Here is a 21,390-nt window from a genome sequence, read left to right on the forward strand (position 1 = left end):
TGATCTTCAAACCTACCTTACATATTAGCCCATTCATCAGAAATTTAGCAAATGTAAAAGTTGTGCACGTGGGATAAGTACTGTAAACTAAGTTTTCTCACTACGACTCCGAGTTACAAGGTAACTAAAGTCGTGTCCTGTCCCTTGGTGCCCAAATTAATGTCTTCAATCTATGCACCAACAATTAACAACTGAACAATGCTGCAATCTGTACACCAACAATCCCGTACACTTGTGTTCAAAGAAACTTTTTTATCAGCCCTAAACACATCTCATGATGACGTCGAATTCGAAATAGGAAAACTCATCAATAATAAAATATATATACAATTGCAAAGCAGATTCCTGGATCCGCATTGTGCAATGGGTGTTTATTTTATGCGTGAATGTACTCAAAGAGCTTCAAGTAGACAGAGCTTCGCACATAATTAGAATTGGATATGCGCACTTTCACTTTTCTGACAACTTGTTGATCATCAGGGTCACAAGTTCTCCAACTTGGAAGTTGCGTTGAACATTGAGTCACTTCTGTCGTCACTGTAATTCGGGAAGATATTTTGTGTCAAGCGCTGCCAAAATAAATCAAGTAATCGCTGAACATGTCTGTGTCCTCTTCCGTATTCATTTGTTCGAGAGAACAAATCAGGTGGCAATTACTGTTCTAATCTATTTATCAAATTTGAGCTGGGAGTGAGGGCATTCAAGTCTGTCGGATCGTCACTTATCGGTGTGAGTGGTTTATCGTTGAGAATTCCTTCCACTGCTGTTTGAAGAGACCATAATAAGTAATCATTGAGAGACTGGCCATTAAACATAGCTCAAGGAACCAATCTTTCCACCACTCCGTTTTCATGAATAGAAAGTAAGAAGAGGTGAAAATTGCCACTGTATACCATTTTGGGATAGAGATGTGTCGATCTGTTGGGAATTCCACTTGATAACAATTTCATAACGTCCGCATATCGAAATTGGTTTTGTACTAAATTTAATTACTTTAAGCCTTATGGCATGTATTAGGAAAATTGCCAATCATATCTCCTCGTTTTTCATTTTTAATAGCTTAAAAATTCTAGCTATACAGGCATTCAGCAAACGCGAGTACACTTTTTCTCCCTCATTGGATTGGCTTTCATAATCTTAGTTGTCCGCATTCAATGATCTTCTAATCTCCCTTTTGTATTAACCCATTCTTCAGAAAGTTAGCAAATGTAAGAGCTGTGCATACTCTACCTTTTTCTATCTGCTTCTACCTAGTTGCTTCTCATCGCTGTTGATGATTTGAAACCGGGAAAAGTCACAACCGTTGGTTACAGGGAAATTAATGAGTAGACCAGCGTTATGTTGCTTTATTCAAATGTAAGGTGTATGTTCTTCAAGTTGTGGGCGACAGTTATAAATATATCACTGCCTACTTCGAGTTTACAGCTATCATCACTTCTGTGCTCATTCGTTCTATTACAATATTTCAATTTCAATGACGTAGTTTATTTATTTCTGCATGTTGCAAATCTATGATTGTGAAAAGTGACAATAGCACAGCAACGAAACGACAGTTCTTTTTTAATGAGCAATTCGAGAGTCCTGCTGCACGCTTACACAAACGTATTTCTGTAACCTTTTGTCTGACCAAAGTCAGACATCCGCAGACAAGCAGTTTACAATAATCAACTTTTTTATTGTTCAGGGCTAGGCTTTTATTAGTTTTTAATTCACATTCATTCAGATTTATGACGTCATAGTCAATCTAATAAAGCATTTAAATTTCGTTCTTTCAATTTAGATAACAAGCGATACAGGCAACGTTCGCATATTTACGCACATTACTTGGAAATTGTGGAGTATAAAAACCAACTTAAATACCTTCAGAGAAGATAAGATAAGCAGAAATCAAAAGGTTAACAGATGATGTGAGTTTAGCTTTCTGTTTAGATTGTTTTGTAACTTTTCATTTCAGTATTTCATTTCATTTAGAATAACTGAATATTTGAATACATGCTCAAAATATCTGTTCATGGAACAGCTATCGCTGTGCTTTGTTTATTCAATGATATATTGCTTCCGCGGTTAACTTGCCTGTTGAGAGTGGCTCAGAGTATCTAAGTAAACCAGTCTCAGTTTATAGGAAGTGTTTCTTAACATGGGTTTTAATGGGTTCGACAAAGGTGCTGGTTGAAATTAGTATGTCATGGAGTACTTGTGTTATCATGTTATGTAAACCTACAGTTCACTGCAGATATTGAAGTTTATAAAATAACACAACTATTTGTTATTACTCAACAGTAATGCAATACGTCATACTGTATATATTGAAGACTTTTGTCTCCTTTCGAGCATTCCACAAAATTAACTTTAACCGTACAATCCAAGAAGCAGTTGACGCGTGGACTGTTCACTTGCAACCAAACTAGTCCGGTAAATTTGCTTATTTTTTGATAAAGTAAACAGTTGTCTTGGCGACGACGGTTCACGTATTGTTCGCTTATTTGCGTCCTTGGCGGGGTCAGCAAAACGACATGTCGACGGCTTAGGTACAATAGGAAGCAATTTTGTCCTTGCGATGAGGAAATTGATACATAAGTTCGGTCAACCAGTGACGATCGCTTGGGCCTGTTTCTAAAAGGTCGTAGATAGCAAAGACTCAGGAATTCTGTAAGGTGGTGTGTATACACGCACAACTATATTGCATTTGTAGACTTTATTCACATTCGAAACAGAACACATTCCAGATAGATAAACTTAAAACAGTTAATGCACACAGTACCAACTCATAACAGCTAATGTCACACAGTACACGTGATAAGTACCGAACTTAGAAGTCACCTTCAGACATGAACGGACACGGGTCAAAGGTCACTATATTACATCCCTCCAAACCTTAATAAAAAAAAACACAAAAATTGACATCGATTAACGACAAACCATATGAAGACTTCAAAATTTTAGGATTCAGCACACAAACTTTTAGTTCAAGTCTTCACACAGATAAATATCGATATCAACTTCATGAAATACAATGCAAAACACAGTACACATTAGTTTCAAAATACAGTTAAGCAGTCAATACTGTAATTCGTCCCATATGAAAATCTTTAAATCTACTTGGCACTTTTGGACATCTTCTAGGACGATCTCTAACACTTGGAACAGGGGGAACAGAAGGTGCTGGACTTTCAGCAATAGGATCTGCTGTTTCATTATCAATATTCAAATTAGCAGTATCGTCAGAAATATCATTATCATGTAAAACATCAGCACCAGTGATATTTGTAAAACGCTTGCGAAAGGTACAATCATTTACTTTTTTAAACAGAGAAGCATTTCTAGTTTTACTGCCAATATTGGGACTTTGTGCAGTAATCATAGAACCTTTTACATTTATAACATCCATAGGCTCAGGTCTATATGCTGAAGAAAGCTTATTGCTTCTATTTTGTCTCATGATCACGGAGTCACCAACATGAATTTGTTCAGTCGGCTTTAAACAATTTCTTGCGTCAGCATACATTTTAGCCTTATGAAAACAATCACGATCACGTAAATCATTATCAACAGTAGGAACAATAATTTCAGGTAATAGGACTTTAATATTAGTACCATACAATAATTCAGCAGGTGGTCTACCTGTTGTAACATGGAGGCATGCTCTATAATTTCTCAAAAATTTATACATTTCCTGCTTCCAAGACTTGCCTTCAACCGTAGCAGTCTTGATAGCCTTACCCGAAGATTTCATAAAATTTTCGGACTGGGCATTAGCTCTAGGCCACAAGAGAGTTATCTTTCTATGACGTATGCCACACAGTTCCATAAAACGTCTGAATTGATAACTTTGCCAAGGAGGACCATTATCAGTTTCCACAACTTCGGGAAAACCTAGCATTGAAAATATTTTATCAAGAACAGGAATGACATAAAAATTAGACGTAGCTTTAACAATTTCAACAACAGGAAAACGAGAGTATTCATCAATAACAACAAGACAATAGTCTCCACTGGGATATGGACCAGAAGAATCACAACTAACAGCTTGCCAAGCTTTTTGTGGCAACTCACTCATGCTTAAAGGGAGCATTCTCTCATCTTTCACAACAGAAGCACAAGCAGCACAGCTTTTCACCACATTTTCTACCATAGCATCCATACCAGGAAACCATATCTTTTCTCTTAACAAAGATTTTGTTTTACTCATACCCATATGTCCCTCATGAGCAATGTCAACAATTTTACGTCTCAAACATACTGGAATAACAATTCGATTACCTCGTAATAAAATACCTTGCTCAGTCACACAAAGTTCACTGGCAATTTTGGCAAAAATAGACATTTCTTCACAATCTTTATACTTATACCATAAGTTATTTTGCAAACATTTTATCACATTCTGTATCACACTATCATTTTCAGAAGCACTTTTTATTTCACACAGTTTGATAGCTTTGGGACATGTATTCTCGCATACATAATTCACATATTCTTCTGTGACTTTATCAGAATGTACATTTTGCATTTCAATGGGATGCCTTGACATGTAGTCAGCAGGGTTAGTTTTCCCTGGACGATGTACAATATTAAAGGTGTACTGTTGTAAACGCAAACACCAACGCTCAATTCTGGCAGAAGGTTTAGCAATCACACTAGAAAACACACTCACTAAGGGTTTATGATCAGTAACAACAGTAAATTTTACACCATACAGATAGAGATGAAAATGTTCTATAGCCCAGCACACAGCAAGAGCTTCTCTCTCTATCTGGGAATAACGACTTTCCACATCACTCAACAATCTAGATGCATACGCAATCACACGGACATATTCACTATCAATGTCAGATTCTTTCTGGACTAAAACACAACCAAGTCCAACTGGGGATGCATCTACAATAATTTCAGTACAAAGCTTAGGATCAAAATAAGACATAACAGTATCACTTGTGAGACTATTTTTCAATTCACAAAAAGCTTTTTCACAATTTTTACTCCATATAAAATCAACATTTTGTTTAGCAAGCTCTTGTATAGGTTTAACAATAGTTGAGTAATTAGGTATAAAACGAGACACATAGTTCGACATACCAAGAAAAGATTTAACTTGTTGCTTATCAGAAGGTCTATCAGCCTTGTTTATAGCTTCAACCTTATTTGGATCAGAAATATTTCCAAAAAACTTTATAGACGATTGAAAGAATGAACACTTTTTCCTATTCAAAGTAAGACCACAGTCTCTTATACGTTGCAAACAGGCTCTTAAATCTTTCTCATGCTCAGCCTCATTTACACTACTGATATAAATATCATCTGAGATGTTTTTGACACCTCTTAAGCCGTGCAATGCTTGTTCAATCAAATATTGAAATTTTTCACTAGCAGCATTGACTCCATAATTCAATCTTTTATATCTGTATAATCCAATATGGGTACTAAAAGTAGTAATATGTCTACTGTCAGGGTGTAATTCAATTCGGTGATAACCCTGGTTCAAATCCAACTTGGAAAATACTTTATATCCATTTAAATCATGTATAAGTTCATCAACAGTAGGCATAGGGTGTTTTACCCTCTTTATTGCCTTATTCGCAGCTCGCATATCGACACATAGTCGAATGTTTTCTGGGTCACAAGGTTTAGGAACACATACAATAGGAGAGACCCATGGAGTAGGACAATTTCCCACACTTTCACAAATGTCTTCATCACACAGTTTAGCAACAGCACTTTCGACTTTTTGACGCATTTTAAAAGGAACTCGTCTGTGCTTTTGATGAACAGGGTTTACAGAATCATCAATATTCAACTTCAATTGGAAGTTTTTCAATTTCCCCAACCCTTGAAAAATTGAATTATAATCCCTTAAAATATTTTCAGTGAGATCCACTCGATCATTTGACACAGAGTTAATAATTTTCAAAATACCAAGATCACTAGCAGTCTTGAAAGAGAGCAAACAACCAATTGCATATCTAACAACATAGAATACAGTGTTGATGCATTTGCCACACTTAGAAGTTACAACTGCATGAAATTTCCCCTTCACAGACAAGGGCTTTCTACTTCCATAAGCATAAAGCTTAATATTTGCAGTTTCCAATTTGCATGGTTTACTGGATCTGGATCAAGTAAACCAGTCTCAGTTTATAGGAAGTGTTTCTTAACATGGGTTTTAATGGGTTCGACAAAGGTGCTGGTTGAAATTAGTATGTCATGGAGTACTTGTGTTATCATGTTCTGTAAACCTACAGTTCACTGCAGATATTGAAGTTTATAAAATAACACAACTATTTGTTATTACTCAACAGTAATGCAATACGTCATACTGTATATATTGAAGACTTTTGTCTCCTTTCGAGCATTCTACAAAATTAACTTTAACCGTACAATCCAAGAAGCAGTTGACGCGTGGACTGTTCACTTGCAACCAAACTAGTCCGGTAAATTTGCTTATTTTTTGATAAAGTAAACAGTTGTCTTGGCGACGACGGTTCACGTATTGTTCGCTTATTTGCGTCCTTGGCGGGGTCAGCAAAACGACATGTCGACGGCTTAGGTACAATGGGAAGCAATTTTGTCCTTGCGATGAGGAAATTGATACATAAGTTCGGCCAACCAGTGACGATCGCTTGGGCCTGTTTCTAAAAGGTCGTAGATAGCAAAGACTCAGGAATTCAATAGCCGCAAAATCTCCGATTTTAAATCATACGTTCAAGCATCCACAAAAACGTAGTTGCTTCTGCAATGGTTTACATTTTTCGTACCCCTTCGTAAATATAAATCGTACCCGTGTTACCATTAACACTTTATGTAACAAAGGCGTTTCACAAGATACAGAAGTAGTAAAATTGTCGGTGAAATCTGGTTACGACGAATATTGGAGTTAAACAACGTGTTTGTGATCAAGTCACAAAGACCACATTCAGATAGAATGCTTAAAAAAGTTCAATATATGCCTCACTTGCAGGATATTCCGTTGGCCGATATTGAAGCGAATCAAGCTATGATTTTAATCGCGGCAGATAATCTCATAGCGTTCTTCCAGCTTCTGCATGGAGTGGGTCGACAACGTGAACCAATAGGAATTGAATCTCCTCTTGGTTGGACTTGATCGGAAATTTACAAGTATTGACAATAAGACAATTTCAAATTTGATGCATTGCGGAATACGTGACCATTATACCATGCTACAAGAACAAATCGGATAAAATTGGTCCAGCGAATCTGTAGGCACGGCAAACAATTTTTCGCATAGTGAGTCTTTCGAAGATAGACGAGAATATATTTTCACGAACAGTAAAATTAAATTATTTGACCGTCCTGATGAATTCGGTTTCATGGAGTTGAATGGAAATTGCGAAAAGTCACTAAACAAACACGCAGCTCGTATGAGATTCAAAAGTCTTACAAAGAAACAACGATTCAATGAATAATCGCGTCGGGGTGCTTTTTCATTTTCTGGAAAGACCGACAGCTATAAACGTCAATATAAAAGCCATGCTTCATTTATTCTATTTTTGAAAAATGATATTAATTCTGCAATTTTTAACTGTACAAATAACTGTTTTTCTTGGAAACAGCCATGTGCGTATAAATTATTGCCTCGTATTGCTTTCGTAGCTGTTGATTCATCTTATGTGGCGAATTTTTGTTGTTTAACGGGAGATACGTACGATAGCGGACATAAATTTCCTAGTAGCGCATTATCAATTATCGATATACACTTTTACGTTGATTTACTTACTCCGAAATAGAGTTCGATTCATTGGTATCAGCATCTAAGAACGTGATTGAAATATTACACAATAACGGGTTCAAGACGACAGATTGGGTTTCGAATTCCAAATCAGTTTCACGTGAGATATACATTCATCGTCTCGCCACAAATATTGATTTAGATATCGAGAGACTTACTGTGAAAAGTGCTTGGGGCTGAACTGTGGAAGCGAGAGAGATTGCTTCATACTTGAACACCAGGAGTTAACATGTTTTGTCACAAATAGAAAAGCCCTTACTGTTGTAAGTTCAATACTTGATGCTTGGGATGAAAAATTCAACAATAAGAGACTGAAGTGTTGGTCAAAGTGGAGTAATTCTATAAGTTTTCAAAATATTTCAATTCCTCGTCAATTCAAAGATGTGGAATGTAAATATTCCCTGTACAAATTTGGCATATTCTGTCATATGATATCGAAGCATCCCAAGAAGAATTGCCAGGGTCGTTCTACTTAACGCTGATTCCGCGCAAACTCCCACAGATTACTGCGATAGAAGGATGAATATTCCTCAGTTTTTAGAGAATTCGGACATTGGACTAGTTTTTGACGCTACTCCCCCCGCATCAGGATTCCGCCTCATTGATGGATGACTTCCTGTGAATAGAATTGGCTGTTATATTTGCGTTATAATATTTTTATTTATTTCCAGTGGATATGATATTGTTTCAATTTCTTGAGGAGCATAATGTGTCCCAATTTCGCATGATTTTTAACTTTTCAGAAGGCCGTTTTGTAAAATTCGAAACATTGATACAAGTTCATGAAGTAACATTAGGTCAATAATATTAGAAATTTTTACCGATCCGCAGTGACGACATTTCATAAGTTTTATTTAATGCAAAAACATAGACACGACAGAAAAATACAACGAATCCAGGGGCCAGTAGCAAAGATATTGGTAACTTTTCAATTTTACAGTGGCGATAAGGAAGATCAAATCCAGAACGAAAGAAAAAATTTAAAATAAAGTTGATTTGGAGATGGAGATTGCAATTGGCCAGGGTAAATATTGACCTTTTTACGTAAACAGCGAAGGCGCGTCTGACGCACTACACAATGGTATGATGTGAGTTTGTTGATTAATTAGGATAATTGGTAAATTGGAAGCGCAATAGTTTAATATCTTGTCTCAGTCTATCTCAGTATTCGGTGTGAATCAGTGTTTACAGGTTCTGTACTGTTGGTAGTACTCGTTATGTATCTGTTGGAAATACATTTAATGCAAAAACATAGACACGACAGAAAAATACAACGAATCCAGGGGCCAGTAGCAAAGATATTGGTAACTTTTCAATTTTACAGTGGCGATAAGGAAGATCAAATCCAGATCGAAAGAAAAAATTTAAAATAAAGTTGATTTGGAGATGGAAATTGCAAAATCATTTCTATAATTTTTCGCAGCGCCTCGTCGCCAATGATCGCACAGTAGTTTTCAAATTTGTCAAACAGAACGCGCAGTTCTGCAATAAATTAAAAAAAATTAAACATCGATATCCACCAGAGCGCAAGACTTGATACACGCGTGATTAAAAGAACCCACATTTGTATGTGGAATGCCGAAATAATCACGCCATAATCGTGAAACATACTTTAGCGGCAGTGGTTCCCAAACTTTTTAGAGTTGGGACCCACTATTTATTACCAAAGCTTATGGCGACCCACTTAACTTTAATTTATTTTCATTTTGTTTTTTTAGGACATTATACAGAACACAGCAATGGCTAACCATCGCAAAACTACCGTGTTTCCTCGAAATGAAGACCTGGCCTGAAAATAAGATAATAATTTGAATTTTTAAAATGATTTTAAAATGACCTTACCCTTAAAATAAATTTAAAATGTGTGGGAGAAGAAAGGTTCATTAACCTGAAGTAAGGTGAAGATCACACCACTATTAAAGATTGTGTGATATCACAATTATGATATTTGTCACTTGATTTTTGTATAGAAAATACAAATAAAAACTATGGATGTCGGTTTTTATATAATATTTAGTAAAAAAATCTTGTGATTTTCTACAATGTAATTTTATTTTTGATAAATGAACACAAAAGACCTCTTCCAAAAAAAACCATAGTGTTATTCTTCAAAATAAATAAATCTAAATCCTGTCTAAATTTCGGGGAAACACGGTAAGAAGTGCTGTACAGTGTACAAAACTGCTATGCGTAAAAAAGCCACGTGGTCATTCTTTGTGTAGCAAATTTTTGTTCCTTTGAGAAGATCGTAAAAAGGAACCAATCACAGATTCGAATTTAAATTCAATTTAATTTATTTTGTTTTTTGAAGATTTACGTATTCGAGTCGCCACCGATCCTAATTACCAGTATGATTAACCAAAGCTCTCTACATCTTTTCACGACCAACTAAGATTCCTTTTGCGACCCACCAGTGGTTCGCGACCCATAGTTTGGGAACCGCTAAAGTTTAGCCTATATAAAATACGGTACTAAAATTTAAACATTCAAAAAATGTTTGCTTATGAACTCATTTAAGTGCGGGCTGAACGCGGCCCGTGCATGGGGCGTTGGTTGGACAGCCTAAACTATGTTTTTTTATTCCTCTTCGTTTTCTTTTAGATATATTCTATATGCGGTTATAATTTCGCAATTTTTAGCGTTTGCTAAGACATAGGTTTGGTATGACGTCATAATGATTCTAACAAAACAGGAATTGTGTTTTTTTATTCAGATAACAAGCGATTCAGGCGAAGAACGATCATTTACAAACATTCCTTAAAATGTGGAGCATGAGAAGTTGACTCGAAACTCAAATACCTTTAGTTTAGAGATAAGAAAACCAGAAATCAAAAGGTTAATGGTAGATGTGAGTTTAGCTTTCTGTGTAAACTTTCGTAAGGGTGATGAAGGAAGCTTTTGATCCTTCTCTAGAAACATTAGTAATGTTTCATTCCATTTGGAATACTTGAACACTTGTTCATTCTTCTGTTTGCACGTTAGTATATTCTTCAGATTCAATATTCTAGAAATGTTTCCGACTATTCGAAAGAAAAAGGAAAATTTACATTCGTAGCTAATTATTATTAGTTGGAGATTGTTGACAACGCGCCCCAATAAATAAACAAGTCCTGTCACGAAGTTAACGATTTGTTTCTGAATCAGTTACCAGTGTTTGATATTAGAAAGCAAAGTTCTTCAGCATATTGCCTGTGCCTTAATGTACTGTCCCAATGAAATTCAACTTAGAATCGGTGTAGTTTGTTCAAAACAGTCAACACGATGGAACTTGGAATAGAATCAGGAGCATGGCATCTGCTGAAAACAATGAACATAAACTAAATATTCCATACGGCAAGACAATTTTGCAGTATCATAATATCACAACTCTCTATATTTCAGATCAATCAGCACGATATAGATTGGAATCAAACAAAATTTAACATTATATATATACCCAATGTTTCGACTTTCCAAGTAACACAATCAAATGAAATATGCTCTAAACTAAAGTAACTAAAATCCAAGTTTTATGACTAAAATATTAAAGCAGTAGTTATTGTGCTAATTTGACAGTAATACTGCCACAAATTATATTTGTATTACACTTGAGAACCTCAATTCTTATTGTTATTTCCAACAGATACATAACGAGTACTACCAACAATACAGAACCTGTAAACACTGATTCACACCGAATACTGAGCTAGACTGAGACAAGACATCCAACTATTGCGCTTCCAATTTACTAATTATCCTAATTAATCAACATACTCACATCATACCATTGTGTAGTGCGTCAGACGCGCCTTTGCAGTTTACGTAAAAACGTCAATATTTACCCTGTCCAACATTCGGATGGAACAGTAACAACCTATGATGATTTAAGAATGCATGTTAATAGGGATTTCAGGATAGAGGTTACATGAATATGATTAAGTACTGCTTGTACCGAGCTTCATAGGGTAGATCAGGGTGGTCCGAACCGCGGCCCTAGCACACATTCCTTGCGCCTGTAGAACAATTTTAGCGTGTACTAAACTAAACCATTGGTAGATAAGTGTATTTATTGGCAGAGTTATTTCTAAACTATTCCAACTGTGTTTGGCCTTTTTCCTAATCCCGATGTCGGGATTGATATTTGATAAAATCACGGAATTTCAATGTTGTATCTATAAACGTCAAGACTCAAGACCAGGATGGAAATGACTTCCCGTGGTCGGTACGAGGAGAATAAATTGTCTTGTGCAGACATGACCAAGCTGATGAGATGAATCGCGCTTTCATCCAAACTTCGTACATGAAGCTCGCCTTGAGTAACTTCTCAATTTTAGAGACGTGACCATGTGACAGCAATGACGAAACGCAGACCTGACTTAGCGCCGCGCAATCCATTTTTTTTAGCTGGGTCCGGAGTCTCATCTTAGACATATATTTTGGTTGTTATTTGACGATACCACTAGACCTGATCACGCTAAAAGTAATGAAATTAGTCAAATTTATGAATTCATCATACAATAAGTGTAGAATAAGTGAACAAGAAATAGGAAACATATTTACCTTTCCCCAACAACGTTCAATGACGGGGTCTGGTGTGTTTCCAAGTAATTTCTACCACGAAAAAATATAAGTTTAGCGGACATTACAAAATCAAACATGAAGAAAATTGCTATAAATATCACCATATTTCTCAAGAAGCAAATGGGTAAACTCCCGATGTTTTATCACCTCTGGGTTTTCTCCTACTGCGGCCCGCGAGACCTCGCCAAAAGTTTTTGCGTCACGCCAACCTTGGACCACCCTAGGGTAGATCTTATATAACGGATGCTGCAATTAGTAGAAACATAAATTAATATTGTATCGGTAAAAGATGTAGAGAAATCGATCTTCAATACGATACCAGAAAATCTATGGATTCGACACGCATGTAAATTTAGATTCGAATCTTGCTCCATCCAATTCACTAAGGCAAGTAATAATTCCACAACGTCTTCATATATATATATCACAAAGTTTGTTTGAGATTAAATGTAATTACTTTAAGCCCCATATCATGTATTTGGAAGATTGTCAATTATATCTACCCGTTCCTTATTTTTTATAATGTGAAAAATTCTAATTTTACGGGCATTCAGCGAATGCGAGTATCTGCTTTCCTAATCTTATTTCTCATCATTCTATTGCTAGGACATCGGTGCCGTATGCGATGCAATCACGAGAAAATGTAAAAGTTGTGCATGTGGGATAAGTAGTTTGAAGTAAGGTTTCCCACTACGGTTACGAGTTACGAGCTAACTAAAGTCGTATCCTGTCCTTTGGTATCCAAATTATTGTCTTCAATTTATGCACCAACAAGAAACTTTGAAAGAAACTTTGTTATCAGCCTGAAACACATCTGAAGTTGACATCAGTGTTAACAATCTTAGTACTTCAGTATTGGTGTTAATAATAAATTGACTGTTTTTGACAAAGACTCAAAGAACAGCCGCGAGTATGCTAGGATACAAAATAAGACAATGATAAATATAACATTGCATATATTAGAGCAATCCTCAAAATCTATTCGGGTAATATATGAATAAACCTAACAATATTCGAAGTATCAAATTCCCACCTGATAATCATTTTGCAACGTATGGCATTAGTCAAACGCGAATTGGGAAATCCCATCATTATTGAAATATACAATTGCACAGCAGACTCCCTGATCCGCATTGTGCGACGTGCATTTACCTCGGGGCAACAAAATTTCGAATTTTCTAGCGTTGAGTCATTTATTCGCCCCAGTAAAAGGAGGGACGTTGACTAACTTTACAGTGCTTAAATTAAAGGGCTTAAGATTCCATAAAATGGGCAATGAAACATTTCGTACATACCGGCCCCGGAAATTATATGAAATGTTTTGATGAAATGGATAACGGAGGGAAATATTAAAAAAAAAAGGTTTGCTCAACTTCCAAAAACAATTGGAGTTAAAAATACGGAAACAAAACCTATGAAGATAACGAAATTGTCAATGTGTATGTGTGGTGTGGATGCTATATATGCAGTGTGTATTTTGTACGCAAATGTACTCAACAAGGTTCATGTAGGCCAGGGGTGGGCAACCTTTTTCGGCTCGCGTGCCAAAATCGGCTAAGTTTAAACAACAAAATTCTTCCGCGTGCCGACCAAAATTAAAAACAATGCTTTGGTACTTCCAAAGCAAAAATACATAATAATAAACCTTTCAAACATGTAGGCCTACAGACGGATTCACTATTCGGATATATTATCAGTCCGACAAATAGATTTGATTACTTTTCTTATTCTATCTCAGTGAGACTTCTGCTGCTGCATTACCGCTGATCGAGATTTTACATTGGGTTTATATTTTGTAACTTTCAAAGAAATATACGAACTACTGGTTTCAACGTTCAGGCTACTCCTGTTACGAGACGACTTATTGCAATTCCAATCATAACTGAGAACAAAGATTCACAAGCATATGTAGATGATGTAGAGCACTAGTCGGAAAACTTTATGTACTTGCATACACATTCCCTGTATCGCGCAGGCCGCAATATTTCCTCCTTCGAACAAGCGCTAGATTGAATTTCAAATTGTGGCGCATTCACACCTTCTATTATTGCGTTAAAAGCCTGCTACTATGAGATATGTATGTGCCGTTTCTTAATATATATATATTATTCAACAACATATTGTTTTTATTTACTTGGTATTAATGTGAAGGATGATGTTTTTTGCCACTTGCCCCCACGGTACGTCTTCCAAAGAAGACCTGACAAGCGAGTACGAAGTTTATTCCAAGTGTAATGCATTTCAGATAAAGCTGTTCGCAGCAATATGTGCTTCCGAACGTGCCCATTACTTGTTTTGCACTGTCGCATAGATCAACTGTGGCGCAGTCCTGGGTCTCGGGTCGAATTTTTCGTCGAAGCACATTGGAATGTTCAGTCCTCGTCGCGAGCTATCCTGCGTTTTCCAAACATTTTTGAATTTTAAAGATCACAATTAACTCGAACGACATGCAACTGACGCTACATATTTCAAAACAAGCGTCATACAGCAGAACTTGTTACCACATAAATCCGCGTACATACAATAATAAATTTGGGAACAATTTTTGCTTCATTTAATAAATGTCGGGTTGTTCGAGGGCCGCAACAAATTAGCTCGCGGGCCGCATTTGACCCTCAGTTTACCGACCCCTGTTGTAGAATAGTGCATTGCAAAGTTTTCAAGTTTTAAAAAAATTCTCGGGAATGGCATCCCAATCATGTAATAGTTCGTTTTCTGCACTTCTCTCTTGTATTCCCTTTCCTAATAGCTTATATTTCTTTCGAAATCAAGTTATAACAGTAAGTTAGCACGTAACCCTAACCAACATGAGCTGCACAACTTCATAAATCAATCAGAAATATATATTACGTGACAATGTAGCCAAACGTTGTGTTAATTCCGACAAAATTCGTCGAGAGCTCAGTTGCTACGCCATGATATATATATTTCTTTGAAGCCATGAAAAGACAAAAAGAGTTTAAATAAATAACAGATTGTTAACAAACGATAATGAATAAACGAAAACCGAGTTTTATCAGATAATTCAGTCTCGAAACTTTTTATCTGAAATAAGACGATCTCGTTTCTGAGGCCTCGCTCGCATGCCGAATAAATGGGCTCGCATGCCAAGTTTGGCACGCGTGCCAAAGGTTGCCCACCCCTGAAGTAGGCAGAACCAAGTGGAATTCCAATTAGTTTGGTATTGAATGTAATTGCTTTAAGCTTCATGGCATGTATTAGGAAAATTGTTAATCATATATCCTCGTTCATTATTTTTTTATAGCTTAAAAATTCTAGCTATAGACATTCAGCAAACGCGAGTGTAGGTAATAAGCGGTGCTATCACCTATTTATGATGTGGAGTGATATCGTGTGATCCAATGTGCGAGTAACACCAGAAATACTTAAAAAGCCCGATCCCAAATAGTTCATCCAACATTTGTTGCTTTGACTTTATTGCATTATCGCAGTAGTAATGAACATCGATGAGTCAGTTTATTCCAGTAATTACACACAATTTAATCTAATTTATCATCATCACTCCAAATATTAGCTAAATAAATAAAACAAACATGAAAAATACGACTTACAAATTGACAAATTCCGGGGCTTAGAAACAGAGGTGCGCTCACAAAAAACTCAGAAAGAAGAGAGCGGCGTGCGGGAGAATTTACAGATGCCAGATTATTGGTCAGAATATACAGCCAAGTTGGCTCCATAAAATATATATTTGGGACTTCTCATGTATTAACCATGGGAATAATATGTGGAAATAATTATTAATATCAAATTTAGGATAATAATCACTCCATTCAGCTGAATACGAATGTACTACGCTTGTAAAATTGAACGATTATCGCAAGACTGGCATGATTGCAAAAAATAGATATTACGAAACACTTTTCGGGAACACAACCTAGTGACCATAATTAAAATGAGGAAACATTTCTTACATACAGGGCCCAAATTAGAGAAAATGAAAAGCATTTTATGTAATTTTTTAAAGCAATAATAGAAATGTTCAAACAACACAATGTGTGAAACACACAAAAATTAATCAGAAATATTTAATCTGAAAGAATAAGCACCATTAGAGATACATAAAAATGATAAACGAGAATCTCTAAGGAAAGGGTAGGAATGTGGTACAAGCATAATTCCTGTTGCGGTATGTATGTTGTGAATAGGTGCATGTTATGTACAATGTGTGTGTATGTGCGTGTCACTATATGGCCTCCAACGAGCACAGCTTGCGAACATCCCGTACATAAGTAGAATTTGCAGTACGGACTTCAACCCTTCGAACAATACCATGCTTGTCAGGGTATGTCTCATCAACAATCGCCTTCGGCCAATGACTGCGAGGGGAACTATCATCAAACATCAAAACCAAATCGCCAACTTCCAGATTTCTTTGTGTAGTGTGCCATTTTTGTCTTTCTTGTAGCAGAGGCAAATATTCTTTCTTCCATCTATCCCAGAATAAATCCAGGAGCCCTTGTGAATATCGCCATGTTCTTCTATATTCATCAGTCTTCATAAATTTGTCTAAAGGTAGAGATGGATCAAGTTTGGCAATTAGAATTGATTTTGGTGTCAAAACATTTAAGTCTTTAGGATCATCACTTAGTGGTGTGAGTGGTCTATCATTTAATATCCTTTCGACGCCAGTTAGGAAGAACCACAATGAATAATCTGAAAATGATCGACCATCAGTGATAGCACGTAATGTTTTCTTGACTTCTCGAACTAATCGCTCCACGACACCTGATTGATGACTGGCCAATGGAGGTGAGAAGTGCCATTGAATTTCTTTTTGAGATAATGAATTGTCAATAACATGTTTGTTCCAGTTTCTAATTCCTTCTCTCAACTCTTTCTCTCCGCCTATAAAATTTGTACCATTATCCGAATATACGTGGATAGGTCTTGAGCGTATGTCAGTGAATCGGAATAACGCTTGTAGAAATGCTGATGTATCAAGTGACTCTGCAACTTCAATATGTACGGCACGTGTGGCCATGCAAGTAAAAAGACATCCATAACGCTTGTATTCATTTCGACCAAGCTTGACCTTGATTGGGCCAAGGTAGTCTACAAATGTAGATTCGAACGGTTTCTTTCCAAGAAAAACTCTACAGCTGGGGAGGTCTGCCATCCACTGCTCGCCTGTACGAGCAGATCTTTCTCTGCATGGTATACATTCTCTGATGACTTTTCCAACAGCTGATTGTCTCCGTAACATCCAATATCTTTCTCTAACTGACGCAAGAACATGGAGAGTTCCAGTGTGACCTGTATTTCTATGATGCATGTCGATGATCAGCTTTGTTACATGATGGTGAGGTGGCAAGATGATTGGATTTTTCTGTTGCTCTGGCAAATCAGATTTTTCAAGCCGTCCTCTCATACCCATAATACCATCTTGTATGAAAGGGTCACACTTTAGTAGAGGCTTGGCCAGTGTAGACTTCAATTTCTGTTTTTGTTCAACTAGCATTTCTGAGTTCCTCTACAGAAATGAATCGAGATGCAGGAACTCGGTCACATTTAAGATACTTCCATCTCATGTATCCTTGAAAACGCATCAACCAAACCATAGCACGCTGTAGTTTTTCAAACTTGGAATATCTAATGAAAAATGGGGGGAATGGCGATTCATATTCACAATCAGTAGATAAATAGTTGACTCTAAACTCAGATGCAATTGGACAATTATCACCTGAAATTGGAACATTACAAGGGCGAGCGGGCCAAAAGGACTCATCCTTGCGCAAAAACTCTGGGCCATCAAACCAAAGATTAGACAAGGAAACTTTATTGGGCATGAGACCACGGGAAGCAATATCAGCAAGGTTTTCCTTAGTACTGACATGTAACCATTGCTCAGGTTTTGACAATAAATGGATAGTATTGACCCCATTTGCAACAAATGTCTTAAAACGTTCAGCACGGTTGTTCAAAAACTGAAGCACTGAAGTCGATTCTGTACAGTACAGAACTTTATCAATTTTATAATCTAACTCTTTAACAATAGATCTGGCCAACTCTGCAGCAGCAACTGCAGATACCACTTCGAGACGTGGTATAGTAATAGGTTGCTTGGGGGTGACACGGGAAACGCCTCTCACAAAAACAACATGAATGTTATTTGCTGCATCAATCATACGCAAATAACTCGAACAACCATAACCAACTCTGCTAGCGTTACAGAACAAATGCAACTGTACCTCAGTGGGTGTGAAGTCAGCTGGCTTAAAACAACAAGGAATAGACAAATAATTTAGGTTTGATAATGAAGCGATCCAATTTTCCCAACTTTCTCTAGGTGGGCCAGAAATGTTATCATCCCAGCAATAACCTTTATCGCACAACTCGCGAAGAATAGGTTTTGCGGGCAAGATAAATGGCTGGACAAATCCTAATGGGTCAAATACTTGACTAACCATTGACAAAATACCTCTCCGTGTTAGAAGACGAGTCTCTACATTTATACGTATTACGAATTTGTCAGCATCAATGCGCCAATGCACACTGAGTGTCTTATTTGAGGAATCACCTTGAATGCTTTATCTTCATCGGGTATAGAATCTAAAACAGCTTGGTCATTGCTTATGAACTTAGCAAGATGAAAACCACATGTATCTAATAGCTTACGTAGTTGAGATATCAAACTGACGGTTTGGTCAGCAGTAGGCAAACTTTTCAAACAATCATCCACGAAAAAATTACGATTAACAGTTTCAATAGTGACAGAGTCAGCATTGGATAAATTATTATCAGCTACCTTTCGTAGCGCAAATGTAGCAACAGATGGAGAACTCTTACAACCAAATATATGACTCAACATTTTTAGCTCAACAGGGTCTCGGGATAAATCATCATTGGGCCACCATAGAAATCGCATGGAATCGCAATCAGGTGGATTTACCCGAATTCTATGAAACATTTGACTGATGTCACAAATTACCGCAACGGGTTCCTGTCGGAAACGCAAGAGAACACCAACCAATGTATTAGTATTGAAAGGACCTGATAACAAGTTGTTATTCAAACAAGTGCCTTGAAAATCGGCTGAACAATCAAATACTACCCGAAATTTTTGGCCAGTATAGTGATGTGGTAAATATGATGTTCTGTTACTGTGTGGCAATTCATGTATGGGTAAGTATTCTGCATAACTATTCTGGATGTATTCGTGTATTTTATCTTTGTATTTTTGGAAAAGATCTGGGTCTTTCAGGAATTTTCGCTTGAGATATACTAGCCTATTTTCAGCTAAAAAACGATTATTAGGAAGGGTTACATTATCAGATACCCAGGGTAAGGCAATTTGATACCTACCATTTACCATTTTCACTGTATCCGCCATAATGCTCAATGCTTTCTTGTCGTCGACAGAAAACTCTGTAGTACATGGATCAGCAAATAAATCAACAAAATCATGACCACAAATATGACACATCGATAAATTAGTAATTTCCTCAATAGAATTTGCATAACTATAACCTGCTTTCAAAAAATTGACATCGACACAATTTGAAATTTGAGCATTTTTGTCAGGACCTGCTAGAGCCCAACCTAACATTGTATGGTAAGCAGTTGGTGAGCCTTGTTCACCAACACATGTGTCTGAGATGGGAAATTGTCCCAATACATCAGAACCTATCAGCACTTTAATGGTGCCATTTACTTCGGGGAAAGATAAACCATGCAAGTGTGGATACTGTTCCACTATTTCCTGATGTGGGATAGAGTCACGCAAATCAGGAATACCATCAAAAGTCAAAATATTATTTATACATATTTCGTTAGGCTCGTTAATACCAGTAATAGTGAAAGATACTCTCTTTCCTGAGTGGGGCTTTGAACCACTGGCAGTGTGAATAGTACACCCCTCAGTTTCACCTTGAAGGCCTAAGCTCTTAGCAATATCAGTGGTGCAAAATGAACGTGACGAGCCATAATCAAGGAAAGCATATGTAAATGAATAACAATCAGAATCATTAGCAGAAACCTTGACTGGTACAACAATAAGTCGCACAGGATAATTTTCTATATTAGGTGAAATAAAATTTGCATGCACATTACTCACACCGGGCCCATTTGAGCCACTGGATTTTGCATTAGAATTAACAGGTTTCTGAGAAGACAGGGTGTCATCATGAAGAAGTGTGTGGTGTTTCTTTCCACAGTTGTTAACTTGCAATCCTTTACGTTGTGTCCTGCACGCAAACAGTTGAAGCATGCCTTGTATTCTCGAACGAAGTCTCTACGCTGTTTGGTATCTTTATCTTTGAACTTCGTGCAGTGATACAGAAAGTGTGAATCACCACAACATAGACATTAAATTTGAGTGTTCTTGGTGAATTTGTTGTCACTTTTCTTTTCCCTTGTAGTTGCAATTGTAGAACTTGTGGTTGTGTATGTCTTAGCTGAGCGAGGTCTAGGGTTAACCTGCTGCCTACTTTTGACATAGCGTTCGGCCATGAGTCGACCATAAAATGTGTTGCTCAGGTGAGCTCTTCTTTCAACATATTCTAGTAAATGCATGTAGGATGGAATAGGACCATTTTTCCATGATTCATCTCTGAGATAGTCCATTTGTACATGATATGGCAATCGATCAAAGATGTCTCGCAGATACGATTGTGCATCAAGCATGTGTTCCTTCTTCCAATGAGAAAGTATAACATAGCAATTTCTCATCTTCACAGCAAGGTCATAAAGCGCTTCAGCATCGTTAGCCTTTAGCTGAGGACCAGCAGTGAGCTGCTTTATAATTGCTTCAATCACCAAAGTTTGATTTCCGAATCTGAATTCCAAAGTCTTTCTTGCCATGCCATCCATATCCTTCTGCTGCAGGTGTTATCACAACCAGATGCTTGATTGCGTCTTTCGCCTTTCCTTTACACATTTGAATGAGCTGTGCTAACTTCACATCAGGCGGATATGGATGTCTATCAATCATGTTTTCGAAGCCTTGGATGAATGAATGATAATACTCAGGGTTACCATCAAATGTAATTGGATCTAGCTTAGGCAAAGTGAACCCTTGACGCACTGTTTGTATAAGTGCAAATAAATCATCCTTGCTAGCTGCGTTG

General features: G+C 36.9%; 2 protein-coding genes and 1 long non-coding RNA gene across 3 annotated transcripts; 1 reads left to right on the forward strand and 2 right to left on the reverse strand.

The window, feature by feature from the left end:
* The first annotated feature begins 1,779 nt into the window (after positions 1–1,779).
* Positions 1,780–11,032, forward strand: LOC144422288 (uncharacterized). The gene is made up of 3 exons (XR_013475256.1): positions 1,780–1,907; positions 8,682–8,765; positions 10,455–11,032. It is a non-coding gene; the product is annotated as an uncharacterized LOC144422288 (long non-coding RNA).
* A 5,476-nt stretch (positions 11,033–16,508) lies between these two features.
* Positions 16,509–17,699, reverse strand: LOC144421942 (uncharacterized). Its single transcript, XM_078111551.1, has one exon. It carries the CDS (start codon positions 17,697–17,699, stop codon positions 16,509–16,511), a length of 1,191 nt encoding a protein of 396 aa, XP_077967677.1.
* Positions 17,700–17,772: 73 nt separating this feature from the next.
* LOC144421943 (uncharacterized) lies at positions 17,773–20,531 on the reverse strand. Its single transcript, XM_078111552.1, has 3 exons — positions 19,628–20,531; positions 18,843–19,315; positions 17,773–18,537 (listed from the first exon to the last, which is right to left on the reverse strand). The coding sequence occupies exons 1-3, from the start codon at positions 20,529–20,531 to the stop codon at positions 17,773–17,775; spliced, it is 2,142 nt and encodes a 713-aa protein (XP_077967678.1).
* Between the last annotated feature and the right edge of the window lie 859 nt (positions 20,532–21,390).

The sequence above is a fragment of the Styela clava genome, chromosome 4, assembly GCF_964204865.1.
Source record: "Styela clava chromosome 4, kaStyClav1.hap1.2, whole genome shotgun sequence".
NCBI lineage: Eukaryota > Metazoa > Chordata > Ascidiacea > Stolidobranchia > Styelidae > Styela > Styela clava.